Source organism: Ranitomeya variabilis, chromosome 5, assembly GCF_051348905.1.
Source record: "Ranitomeya variabilis isolate aRanVar5 chromosome 5, aRanVar5.hap1, whole genome shotgun sequence".
Taxonomy (NCBI): domain Eukaryota; kingdom Metazoa; phylum Chordata; class Amphibia; order Anura; family Dendrobatidae; genus Ranitomeya; species Ranitomeya variabilis.
This window is the reverse complement of record NC_135236.1, coordinates 42,507,971-42,522,095: the sequence shown is the minus strand read 5'-3', so window position 1 is coordinate 42,522,095 and position 14,125 is coordinate 42,507,971. Positions and strand designations below refer to the sequence as shown.

The window sequence follows — 14,125 nt, the reverse complement described above, 5'->3', positions numbered from 1 at the left end:
CACTGCTGAGCCCCAGTGATGACCGTTTTCCCATAGCTTCACTTTAGGTCTTTTTTTTTAAACAAATAGCCTACAAGGCTAACTTGACATTTATGAACTATCAAGTCCTCCTCAAGGAGATCCTGCTTGCACACGTGGCAATCTGGATATGTCAAGAATATTGAGAGAACCGGACGTAGGCAGTGAGTAAAAAATACATAAAACATTACATTTACATGATACCAACCTGAACAATAAGAGGTTTTTTCTCACTCTTACGATAGAATACTGCTTTCAGGTCAAACTCCGGATTTTGTCCCTTGACTGTCCTCGAGGTCACTCTTTTGCCCTCGCAATGAACTGTAGCATAGAAAGCGGGGTCTAGTAGAAAGAATATTAGTCAGGTCCTGTAAAAAGTCTTAAAAGGGTCAGTATAGCAGTATTACTGTACCTCTGCTACCTCCTGGAACTGATATTCCAGATGCTGCATGCACTGTGATAGAGGTGACCACTCGCGGAGTACCCACCAAAAAGGACATGCAAGACGGCTGAGGAGCATCTTGTGTCAGTTCCCTGTGGGCAGGAATTCAGTTTTTACATATTTAACTCCATACAATCATCCAGTGCAATCTATCAGGAGGGGCACAAGTACTGAAAATAGCTGTCTAATTTTGTACCTTAGGTGGCTGGCACGGTCTGTATACAGTCGCAGAAAGAAAGAGCCTTTCAGTCCTGGTTGAAAAGTTGTCGGTAGGATGACATAGCGCCCTTTCTGTAGCTCCGTATGAACCAAGACACTGCGAGAGTTTATATAAGTTGAAGAAGTAACTTTAGCAGCAGTGCAGTGTAAACGGTATTTACGATTCATCTCCACCTGACCAAAGAAGGGAACAATGAAGGATCAACAACAGAGTATGAAAGAGAACAAGAATGATCTTGAATTTCAGTGTTGGCACCTTGAAGACAAAGAATCCAATGGGCAGATTTTCGCCACCTCCTGCTGTTCGTTGAGTTCTTTGGTCCTCCTGCTCCAAGGAAATGAGAACATTGTCGTGGTCTAACGTGACGTCAAAGGAGAACTGCAACACAAGAGACTTATTTACAACCCACAGCCTGCTTCTTGTTGAGGCTTTACCAGAGGCTTTCTGGCATTGCGCTTTGTATGGTGTTGACATGATCATCAAAGACCTAGCTTTTTCTTTCATTATGATGCATTTTTATACCTGTGGATTGTGTAGGTAGGTAGCCTTGTTATTTGGGCAGCCACCACTCCTGTCCTTCAAGGGATCCTGATGCTGCTTCCAAGCTGAGAAAACTGACTCTTCTTTCCACGTCTTTTGAGTGCTTAGAAGGTGAGTGTTGACTCTTCGGCAGAGAGTGATATCGGTGAAATGAGAGCAGAAATCATCCCAACACATCCTAGTAAAGAGTAAGAATTATGACTTTTGTTAGCACTAGTGGCATACTGCTCCTCAAATGTGCATAAGTAAACAGGCCATGAGTCGGAATCACCACAAAACCCTGGAACTATGGAGTAATTGCATATATTTCTTTACATAGGACCACATAAAGGTTGGTGGAGGTCTCTGAGAAAAACTTTTGGTAGGAATCTCATACCTAGCTCATGAACTCCACTTCACTTTCTGTTGCAACCACACAGAGAAGAGTTGGGCCCAAATCCTGACAACCCTCTTGAGTCCACAGAATTTATAGGGACAGCCAAAGAAATGTCTTAAGACTTCACCTCTTCTCATGTGGATATGATTTCTAAATGGTCATTAGCTGACCCCTGACTTTCTAAGGTGGGGTCAAGGAGGTGAGCTGTGTATACACAAGTCATACAAATAGTGACTGCTAGGTCTACAAGAAAAATGATGGTGAATGCATGTGAAGATGAAGGCTACTTTATATCTTCCAGACAACCAGTTCACCTTAACAGAGCAGATAAACCAGTCTGAAAGGAATGATAAGTGGTGAAGAGTTCCTTTTTTCCCAAGGCAGTGGTGGACATTTAGGGATGTGCCCTACGAACCTTCCCTATACCCAGCTTATGGTCCAAAGCAAAACTTCTTTACCAAAATTCTCCATCATCGTCAACAGTGACCCCGAGCTTCTCTCTTTGTCTTCGACTCACTTTCGTCCATTCTTCTGACCTACAAAAACAGAGTATCTGTCCATATAAATTGCCATAAACGTACAGCTTCTAGCTTTCCTTAGTAGCTAAGTTCATCTCTTACTTATCGCTCCAGGCTCCAGTCCACTCTCCGCTCCCCCATGGATTTCGTAGACGAATAAGTCGTAATTTATGTGTCCGAAAAAGGGATAACAGTCCGGAGTGTAGGTTAATATTCCTAATGGCTGTAACGCTGTAGGCATGACCGGTGACGAGGCCGCTGGAAAGGACCTCTTCAATACCTTGACTTGGACTTGGCTGAATGGAAATGGAGTTGCATTTTTCAGCATGGAAACAGTCAAGTAGTGTCTCTTTGTGAAATTTCAACAGCTTCTAAACTTTGGAATCACCAATATTCTGCCCAGGTATTTGAAAATTACATGACTCGATTTTATCCTATCTCTACGAGCTTTATTTTGTCCTATTCATTACAAACGCTCATTATCTCCTCTATATCCCTCAATTCTTACCACATTCTCTATGGTTTGATTCTGGTTAGCTCTTTAGGACCTCTCGTTAATGCTACAACTTAGCTCTTGGCCAAGCCTTGAGCTGCCCCTATACACCTACTGTAATCTCTAAAGATTCCCCAATACACAAAACATTTAGCCAAGCCTTGATGTGTTCTCTATGGTAAAAGCGGAAGAAGAAGGTGTACAAAAGGATTAAACAAGCTATGAAACCCTTATTTTGGAAGTGGGAGGTCCTTATACAACGCTAAAAGCATAGTCAAGACGGCTGAAATAAATAGGTTGGGCTGACTTTCATCAAATGTGGATGATGGCTTCTAGAGATGCCTACTAGATTCTAAATCTCCATCTATTTGGTAAGATTCTTGGACAATTTTAATCTCAATGTTGGGGACTGTAATCTTCAGCTCCTAAAATGCTAAGAGACAGAAGAAGCGATAGGAGGGACTCCGGTCCATCGGCCTGGTCAGTAATTTGTGACCGCTAAATGATATGCCCACATATCTCATTTCCTCCTGGCATTTCTGACTCCTCTTTTGATTAGTAGATCTGGCGCAGTGTCATATGAGTGTTACACTGCAATGATGATGGTGCCCTAGAATGGCTAGTCATAAGAACGGCCAAGGAATGCCGGGAAGTAAGGAGGCCCTCCTTTCCAATAATCACAGATTACTGATTTTGCCGATGGACAGGTGTCCTACAAATCGATTTTCCCATCTCTTCTACAAAGTTCTTTCCTGGTGATAGTCTTTCCCTGCCAGGTCCAAGTATCAGATTTGCTAACCTGCCCAGGCAAGTGTAGATATCAAGATCACTACTTATCTGACCTTGATCCATTCATTACTTTCCTCATAAACATTGGTTATCAGCAAGATTATTGAAAGTCTTCAGAGTCTTACCCTCAATCATTGAAAATGCTCAATATTTCCACTGAATATTTGAACATGGGATGTGGTCCTCTACGCAAGCATTGTCTACTACCTCGCCTAATGGTCACCTCTTCTTCTCCCATCAACATGACCCAAATCAGAGGTACCATCAATCATCTCCTCTCCATATTGACCACTGGGCTCAATCATTGTATCAGGCAGTATCGTTCATTGCATAAAGGCTTTACCCTGATAGCAGCAGAAATGAGAGATGCTCGGGAGTGGGCTTTCATCAACAACTTGAACAACTTCTTCTTTTCCTCATCCGACCTATAGTTTCCTTCATAAAGATTGATGGCCTCAGACACCCCTCCAGTGAAGTCAATTAGAGCTTCGGCTGTGCTGCCTCCATCCAAAGCTTCATAATTCCCAATAAGTCTGTGAAAAAAACATACAGTAGTAAAAGATGGAAGAATAGAAACAAGGATGAATCAAGATCAGCAGCATGAAACCACAGAAGTACAGCGAATCTTACTTTGCATACGCCTTCTCAAGAAGAGAACACCAAAACACATCACCCTTCTGACCAGGCCGACAGAATATCAACTCCCCTCCAGATGTGGGCAGAAGGTCATCAATCACAACCTCCACCCACCGACCAAAACGCCAAAAGCGGAACCTGAAGATGCCAGAGTGTGGGGAACCTGAACCTGAGCGAGGCCAGTCCTGTTCTTCAGGAGAAGGTATAACCTGTAACAGAAGGCATCATTGAGATGGGATCAAAATACTATATACAAGATGGAGAACTTACACCAGCTGTAAATTTAACTCTATACCAGAGAATGCCTAGGTTATTCAAGCTATATATGTACTGAATATAATTATATACCAGAGCATGCCCAGGTTATACCAGCTGTACACATATAACCATATACCAGTTGATACCTGGGTTACCAGCTATAAATGTATACAATTGTGTGAAAAAGTGTTTGCCCCCTTCCTGATTTCCTATTATTTAGCATGTTTCTCACACTTAAATATTTCAGATCACCAAAAACTAACTGGTTTATCATATCTTTGAGAAGCGAAGTTCAAATTCCCCAGCCATACCTAGGCCTGTTTACTGCCGTATCTGTTCTCAATCAAGAATTCACTTACATAGGACCTGCCTGACAAACTGAAGTAGACCAAAAGATTCTCAAAAGCTAGACATCATGCCGCGATCCAAAGAAATGAGAAACAAAGTAATTGAAATTGATCAGTGTGGAAAAAGTAAGCTTTGGGACTCCAGTGAACCACAGTGAGAGCTATTATCCACAAATGGCGAAAACATGGTACAGTGGTGAACCTTCCCAGGAGTTGTTGACTGACCAAAATTACCCAAAGAGCGCAGCGATGACTTATCCAAGAGGTTACAAAAGACCCCACAACAACATCCAAAGAACTGCAGGCCTCACTTGCCTCAGTTAAGGTCAGTGTTCATGACTCCACCATAAGAAACAGACTGCGCAAAAATGGCCTGCAAGGCAGAGTTCCAAAACGAAAACCACTGCCGAGCAATAAGATTAAGTAAATAAAGACTCATCTTAGTTTTGCCAGGAAACCTCTTGATGATCCCCAAGACTTATGGGAGAATACTCTGTGGACTGACAAGACAAAAGCTGAACTTTTTAGAAGGCGTATGTCCCATTACATCTGGTGAAGAAGTGACATAGCATTTCAGAAAAGGAACATCATACCAACAGTAAAATATGGTGGTGGTGTGATGGTGTGGAGAGATGTTTTGCTGCTTCAGAACGTGGAAGACTTGCTGTGGTAAATGTAACCATGAATTCTGCTTTCTACAAAAAATCCTGAAGGAGAATGTCCATCTATTCATGACCTCAAGCTGAAGCGCACTTGGGTTATACAACACGACAATGATCCAAAACATACCAGTAAGTCCATCTCTGAATGGCTTAAGAAAAACAAAATTAAGACTTTGGAGTGGCTTGGTCAAAGTCCTGACCTTAATCCGATTGAGAAACCCTCCAATGTGGCTGAATTACGACAATTTTGCAAAGATGAGTGGCCAAAATTCCTCCAGAGCATCGTAAAAGAGTCATTGCCAGTTATCGCAAATGCTTGATTGTAGTTGTTGCTGCTAAGGGCGGGCCAACCAGTTATTAGGTTTAGTGGCAATTATTTTTTCACACAGGGCCCTGTAGGTTTGGATTTCTTTTTCCCTAATAAAGACCTTCATTTATAAACTGCATTTTGTGATTACTTCTGTTATCTTTGTCTAATATTTAAATTTGTTTGGTGATCTGAAAGATTTAAGTGTGACAAACATGCAAAAGGCTAGGAAATCAGGAAGGGGCAAACACTTTCACACAACTATATATAATTATATACAGAGGATACCCAGGGTATAACAGCTGTACATATATAATTATGTACAGGAGATGCCCAGGTAATACCAGCTGTACATATATAATTATATACAGGAGATGCCCAGGTTATACCGGCTGTACATATATAATTATATACAGGAGACGCCCAGGTTATACCAGCTGTACATATATAATTATATACAGGAGATGCCCAGGTTATACCAGCTGTACATATATAATTATATACAGGAGATGCCCAGGTTATACCTTCAGTATATATATAATTATATACAGGAGATGCCCAGGTTATACCAGCTGTACATATATAATTATATACAGGAGATGCCCAGGTTATACCAGCTGTACATATATAGTTATATACAGGAGATGCCCAGGTTATACCAGCTGTACATATAATAATTATATACAGGAGATGCCCAGGTTATACCAGCTGTACATATATAATTATATACAGGAGATGCCCAGGTTATACCAGCTGTACATATATAATTATATACAGGTGATGCCCAGGTTATACCTTCAGTACATATATAATTATATACAGGTGATGCCCAGGTTATACCTTCAGTAAATATATAATTATATACAGGAGATGCCCAGGTTATACAAGCTGTGCATATAGAATTATGTACAAGAGATGATCAGGTTATACCGGCATGCTTAAATACTATATGGAACAGTTTTCCTAACCTGTAACATGCAGTAAATGAAGCCTTCATCCGAAAGGAAGGAGTCAGGGTATAATTTCCCACCCAAGCAGAGCACAACCACTGACTCACTGCATGCAGCAGAACCAGGTTGAACACAAATATACACAATCGGCAGTAGTCAGTGACCGGCGAGCTAGAGCCTTGCAAACCTCCTCCAATTATGTAATTTGCCCTGGGTCTACTAATCAGAAGACGCACCGGGGATACCAGCAGTTAGGAGGAGGCTCCCATGGCTCCAGTCTGGCAGCCTCAGAGTATCGATGTCCCCTTTGGATAAGACTTCTTCAAATCTTTTTGCTCAACTCTAAATTTTTGCTGTCCAAGTTCCAATAAGTTCTTGTTCTGAATCTCCAGCCTTACATTTGGTGAAAATCCGAAACCATCCATGTGCCATTAAACTGGCCCAATAAAGTCAACATGGTTTACAAATATTAGAAAACATGGCTACCCTACTTATCCTCAGATAGTGTGCAGTATTGGGGTCTTTAATGGAGCCAAGCTGCAATATTAGACACAACCCCTGGGCAGGTGTGCCGCTATCCCTAAACACCAATCAGTCACGTTATTGGAGAGGCCACATCAGGAATGGAGGCAACTTACCTTCTTCCAAATTGATGGATCTCCAGCCAGACAAGAAACAGCAGCTACAAACCAGCAATTGCCCAGACTGCCCTGCTGCAGGTCCCGTGGACTGATGCCACCATCGGAAAATAGATGAGGTGACCGCACAAGATCCTATAAAGAAGACAGGAAACATAATTCTCCAAAGTACCTTTCCTGGATCTGTTGGGTGGGCACATTCCCTTCGAGAGCACACAGTACTTGAGCTCCTCTAAGAGCTTTGGGTGGGAGTGGAAGGGGGCACCTTAGCTTCTGTGGCCTTGGGAACCACAGTTGTGCCATACTGCTAGAGATCAAGTAGCAAGAGAAAATGTATGACCAAATATTAAAGAAACCCATGGTAAAATTTGAAAATCTCCCCACAACTTGCTTAAAGCAAGGACAACCACCCCGAATGAAGACCAGTCAAATGAGTGTACCGATAACACAGCATCATAATTACCTGGGGACGCTTCCACTCTACAACTCTGGGAGGACTTCTGCTATAGTAAAGGGACTGGTTACTTGCTGGAAAGTTGGGGTCCTCAAAGAGATGACTTCTCTGACGACACTGCTTTTTGAGATGGTCATAATGTTGATCTTGGAAATGAACCACCATTGTGTGAACTCTCCACCACCATACAGTGAAGGAAGTGTTGCATCAGGTTAATGGAGGATAAGTCCAGAAATTACTTTTATTAAAGGTAAATTGCTTGTCTTGTATTTATGCCAGCAACACACTCCATTAGCCACCAACAAATTTGCTGAAAATTATCCAGACCATGCTAGTCCAAGGGTTCAAAGTTTCTCCATTTTTGTATCAGGGATCTTGATGAATTTCCCTGTCCTGGAATTATCAGAGGGTGTGATGGTAAACATAACCTGCCAAGCTGGTTTTTATCAGCAACACCCAAAGCTAGAGAGAAAGACAGACAGCTAGTAGTCCACCCAAAGACAGACAGAAACACTGAAGAGTAGTTGGCTCAAAAATAGAAAGACAGAAGTGTAGTCCACCCAAAGACTGACCAATAAGAGTAGTCCACCTAAAAACAGAAGAACAGAGAAGTAGTCCACCCAAAGAGAGAAAGATAGAAGAGAAGTCCACCCAAAGACAGAAAGATAGAAGACTAGTGCACTCAAAGACAGAAGAGTAGGCCATCCAAAAACAGAGAGGAACACTGAAGAGTAGTGGGCTCAAAAATAGACAGAAAGACAGAAGTGTAGTCCACCCAAAGATAGATCGATAAGAGTAGTCCACTCAAAAACAGAGGAGTAGCCCACCCAAAGAGAGAAAGACAGAAAAGTAGTCCACCCAAAGAGAGAAAGACAGAAGAGTAATCTACCAAAAGACAGACAGAAAGACAGAATAGTAGTCCACCCAAAGACAGACAGAATGACAGAAGAGTAGTCAACACAAAGACAGAAAGATAGAAGACTAGTACACCCAAAGACAGACAGTAGGTAAGAAGAGAAGTCCACCCAATGACAAATAATAGTAGTGCACCCAAAGACAAACAGATAATAACAGTCCACCCAAAGACAAAGTCAGAAGAGTAGTCCACCCAAAGACAGACAGGAAGAAAAGTTGATCCACAGATAGACAGTTTGAAAGAAGAACAGTCCACCTAGACAGTCAGATAAGAGTAGGCCACTTAACAACATATCCAAAGACAGAAAGTGATCTGCCCAAATATAGAAAGATAAAAAAGAAGAGTAGCATGCCTAAAGACAGTTGGCCATGCAAGGAAAGAAAGACAAGTGAGAAAGACACAGAAAGAAGAGTAGTCAACTAGAATACAAACAGAAGAGTAGATTAAACAAAGACTGACAGTGCACCCAAAGAGAGGGAACTAATCGGCCCAAACACAGTAGGACAGAAGAGTAACCTACCTAAAGAAAAATAGTATGACGAGTGGTCCACCCAATAACAGACAGAATAGTCCACCCAATAACAGACAGAATAGTCCACCCAGATAGAGAAAAAGAGGAGTAGTCACCCAAAATGTAGACAGCAAAACAGTAAAGTATTTCAACCAAAGACAGACAATATGACAAATTACCGTAGTAATTAGGGAAGGTAAAACCTGTATTCCAGAGAAGTCCGAGCATTACAGAGATAACGATTAGGTGACTCTACAGAGTTACTATTTGTGGTTCTGGAGGGAGGGTAAATTTAGACACCAGGACAAAGGTTAAAACACAGTTGTACAGGTATAAACAGAGAAAGACATATACTCATGAGACGGGAGAGAGAAGACAACACGATAAAGACAAAAAGTGGACAGTGATACATCAAAGAGTGACAGAGACTTACCGCAACGTCATATGAGCTAGAGATTCATGAGACCACACAAGGTGGTGCGGAGACAGGCGGAGGTCATCTTGTAGACAGTAACAGTAGGTGCTCACAAATCAATGACACACAAACCATCATGGAGGAAAGTGACAGAAGGGAAGCTGTCAGGTGTAAGCAGGTCGGGGCAGTGTCCACACCCATCTGTGATTCACCTGCACTGAGGACGCATGTGTGAGATATGTGCACTATACGAGGTGATCCACCAACACTACCACGATCTATTACTACACTTCCAACCATACTGCCTAATAATCTCACAGCTAGGATCCTAACAAGAAAATGATATACAGGAGGCATGAATAAACTACAAATAATACTGCAGCAGGGAACACAAATATAAGGCTATGTTCTAATGTTGCGTTTTTGCTGCGTTTTTTTTTTCTGCAGGAAAACCTGCTGTCTTGGCAGTAAAGATAAATCTGCGCTTTTCAGGAACCCAAAGTTCAACATTACTTCCACCACAGGAGCATGAACACAGGTCACCAATACAAGACATATGTGAGACCATAGGAACATTTTTGGAAAATGATCATATAGAAAAATGTGCAATAAAGACCAATAAGTAACGTCGTAAATTAAAAATATTTTATTATAATAAATAATAGTAAATAAACAATAGCAGCTGAGTCAAACAATGGCGCATGTAAAAATAGTATCTAATATTAAGCCTCTAATAAGGAGAAATAATATTGAAAAAAATGCCCAGAAAGAAAAGAGCACAATGTACTATATATATATATATATATATATATATATATATATATATATATATACACGGCTCGAAAAAATAAAGGGGACACTTAAACAACAGAATATAACTCCAAGTAAATCAAACTTCTGTGAAATCAAACTGTCCACTTAGGAAGCAACACAAAGCTGAAAACTAGACTCATCAGAGAGGATTACCTTACTCCAGTCCTCTATGGTCCAATCCTTATGGTCTTGGGCAAACTTCAGCCTGGCTCTCCTTTGCTTCTCATTGATGAAAGGATTTTTTCTAGGTGTACATGACTTGAGTCCTGCTTCTAGGGGCCTGTTACAAACTGTTCTTGCCATGCACTTCACCCTGCTGCTATTTGCCATTCCTTTTGTAGGTCACTTGATGTGACATTCGAATAAGATGATGGTCATCCTGTCAGTGGAGAGTCGTTTTTGCCCTTCTGCCGGTCTGTAACTTTGTTGTCCTCAATGTCTGCTGCTTGACCTTGTTGTAATGGACTGCCATCTTAGAAATGTTAAGGTTTGGAGGCAACATGACGCTCACTGTGTCCCTCTGCTAGAAAAGCCAGAATTGAACCCTTATTTTCCTCACTCAAGACTTTTCTTTTCAACTCCTTTGGCACGGTTAAAAGTTATTTTTTCATTCCTATTACTTTTGGGATATTACTAGCACTTGTTTTGCCATCCAGCTTGTCCTATTGCAAGAGGATTGTGAACACAACATCAGTGTTTTTTTTATACTTTCCCTCGTTAATTAAGGTTTAGTTCAGGTGATCACCTAACCAGAAGCACATTAAGTAGAATGAGGTGAACTCTGGTTGGAATTCAGCTGACACTGGAATGGAATGGCCGTCAGACCTGTAGAGAAGCGGATTGTTGTAAAACTGTGCAGTGGCCTCTTAATTTTTGCCAGAGCTGTATATGTGAAAGCACTGAAGTGCACAAGCAACTATGAGGCAAAAAAATATATGGGCACAAGGTGCTAATGATAATAAATAATATAGTCACAAAGTGCTAATTTATATCAAAGTGCTAGAGTGCATAAGCAGCTATGAAATTAGGGACATAAAGTGCTGATAAAGATAAGGTGCATGTCTGAGGATAATAAAGATATCAGAGGGGCATTTTTAACTAGAAAACGTGCTGCCTGGTCCCTTCGCACGTTTCGGCGCTAGCCTTCTTCCCTCCAATAAGAGAAGTAGCACTGAAGTTGGCTTACAGTGCGCCCCCGAGATCCCGGGCTGCCTGCAGCGCAGTGCTTACAAGCTCTATTGGAAATAGCTGATATGTAATGCGCATGTGTTACATTCTTGAAATGAAGAGGAATTTTAGTAATTGTGACGTTGATTGTTTTTACAAGCATTTTGCAATTTTAGCCATGTAAGATGGGGATAGCCCTTTAATAGTATAAATGTATCCTAACAGGGCTTATCCATGAGCAATGGCCGTGATCATTGGGGACTTCCCTTCCCGGATCATGTCTGCAGCTCTCATGTCGTTCATCAGCCACATCTGCTCTTCGCTCCACACGTGAACCCTGCTCCCTGATAAAGGTCTTATCAGTCGGATTTCTCAGATGTGATGTTCCAGGATCGGCGGCTCATGGCTGGGGCAGGAATATTACACCTCGTTAGCCGTGTACTGCCGATCCCATCACACAAGCTCCAGTGCACGATAACGAGCACAAAGGGGAAGTTTCGGTGAAGGCCATCGTTTCCCACAACCCCTCTAATCAGGTGTTTGATTTGCCAACTGGCTGTTGTAGAGTCCTGAATATTGGGACGAGTCTACAACCGACAACAACCACAAATTTTCCTAGACCGGTGTCTTCTGCTGTTGTTACTGAATTTTCCCCAAGTTGTTTCCAAATTTTTGGGTACAGTCACTGCCAGTCATCTCTGCTTTCCCTGGACTGTCCGTCGCACACTGCTTGTGACATGCGGCACGCTGCAGCAACAGGCGCAGCTGCAGCCTCTCCTGTGCCCTAATCTAAGGCCAGCGGCACACTACCATAGAATACGGGCAAGTGCTATGTGAGAAAACATCGCATATCACACGGCCCAGTGTTAATCTATGGGGCAGCTCACATCAGTGCTTATCTTCTTATGCTTAAATATATATATATGTTTATATTACATACAGTAGATAGAATAAAAGCCAGTAATTCATGTGCCATGTACTGTAAAATCACTGCAGGAGCCAACAGGACAGACGAGACGGATTACATACAGTATACACAAATAGAATAGGCAGATATACAGATGTCAGTGACAAATATAATTAATAGTGTGTGTTCAGCTTACTGTACATGTAATTAATACAATATTTTTTCTGAATAAAATGGTGTTGGCTCCCGTGTAATTTTCATAACCAGCAGAGGGAAAGCCGATGGCTGATGTTCATAGCCTGGGAAGGGGGTAATACCCATGGAGCTTCCCAGGCTATTAATATCAGCTCACAACTGTATACTTAGCCTTTACTAATAAAATGGAGGATTCTAAAAAAAATGACATAGGGTTCCCCTATAATTAATAACCAGCAAAGGCTATGCAGACAGCTGCGGGCCGATATTAATAGCCTAGGAAGGGACCAGGTATACTGGCCCCCCCAGGCTAAAAAACGCTCTCAGCCGCCCCAGAAAAGGCGCATATATAAGATGCACCAATTCTGGCACTTAGCCTAGCTTTTCCTACTTGCCCTGTAGTGGTGCCAAGTGGGGTGATAGTTGGGGGGTTGATGTCACCTTTGTTTTGTCAGGTGACATCAAGCCTTGAGGTTAGTAATGGAGAGGCGTCAATAAGACGCCCTCATTACTAACCCCATAGTCACACTGTAAGAAAACACAGCCAACCAGAAAAAGTCCTTTAATTCAAAGAATGACACAGAATCTTAAACCATATTTACGACCTCGCCCATTCCCTCGACGCCCTCGTCATCTGCAAGAGTTAAAAATAAAAAAAACAATATTCCTCACCTTTCTGCAGAGATGCTTTTAATCCATTTGTCCCATAACGGGTCTAGCTCTGCTACATCTAGATGGCAGGCAGCATGATTGCATGATGCGACCATACAGCCTGTCATCCAGCAGACTCTGAGCACCATATGCTCAGTTTCTCCCTGTGAACTCCTATTACCAATCTGACGGCAACATGAGCGTGAGAAAGTTCTCCTGCTCGCAGTGATGTCACACAGGTCCTGCGATTTCACGGCCAATGAACTCACTTCAACCTTTCTGATGTCAGTGCAAGCACCGTGGAAAATTTTCAGGTGCCGGCATTCTCAACCAATTCTACTTGCCCAAATTGTAGGCTTGCAGCCCAGGAGAGACACGTTTGTCCATTATTGTAGGCGTTTTAGCCCAAAAGTGGCATGTACAGTAGGATAGGGAAGAGTTACGATAGGACCCATCAGAGAAGTGTCACCTTGCCGTGGTTGATGGGCACACATGAATTGGCCACTTTATGCTCCAAGAACCTTTTTCTGTAAGTGCACCTTGCTGGGGGACAATGCGCATTATTTCCATTGTCTTGGCATTTAGAGTGCTGCTGTGCTTTATTATACATATTTTGCAGTTGTCTCAGCTTACGCCTATTCACGCTTAGGAGGTGCTGGTCAGGTTTTGTGTATCTATGTAATCTAAATACATATATATGTCACTGATAGCTATATACTGTATCTATGTATTCTATGTGTAGATATCCATTCTCTTCTAACTTGTCACTCTGATTTTACTGTACGCGGCACATGAATTGCCGATGTGAAAAATCGGATTGTGTTCACATGACACTGGTGCGACTCACTTTCCTGACCAGGCATATTTTGGGGTTTTATCATATATGTATTTTTAACGGGTCT

The 14,125-nt window shown here is 42.0% G+C and overlaps 1 protein-coding gene across 3 annotated transcripts in view; it reads right to left on the bottom strand.

The window, feature by feature from the left end:
- Nucleotides 1–9,690, bottom strand: part of LOC143774300 (calpain-5-like) — a 41,684-nt gene extending 31,994 nt beyond the window's left edge. For 2 of the 3 annotated variants that reach the window (XM_077261741.1, XM_077261744.1), the window contains exons 1-12: nt 9,509–9,690; nt 7,658–8,041; nt 7,195–7,329; nt 4,027–4,241; nt 3,740–3,929; nt 2,217–2,410; nt 2,055–2,132; nt 1,203–1,398; nt 936–1,058; nt 657–853; nt 431–552; nt 227–360 (exon numbers count right to left, since the gene is read on the bottom strand). In XM_077261741.1, coding sequence (XP_077117856.1) covers nt 227–360; nt 431–552; nt 657–853; nt 936–1,058; nt 1,203–1,398; nt 2,055–2,132; nt 2,217–2,410; nt 3,740–3,929; nt 4,027–4,241; nt 7,195–7,329; nt 7,658–7,813 — 1,740 coding nt within the window. In that variant the 5' untranslated portion in view covers nt 7,814–8,041; nt 9,509–9,690. Of the gene's footprint in view, nt 1–226; nt 361–430; nt 553–656; nt 854–935; nt 1,059–1,202; nt 1,399–2,054; nt 2,133–2,216; nt 2,411–3,739; nt 3,930–4,026; nt 4,242–7,194; nt 7,330–7,657; nt 8,042–9,254; nt 9,351–9,508 lie in introns of all 3 variants that reach the window. The other variant, XM_077261743.1, reaches the window with a different exon arrangement.
- Between the last annotated feature and the right edge of the window lie 4,435 nt (nt 9,691–14,125).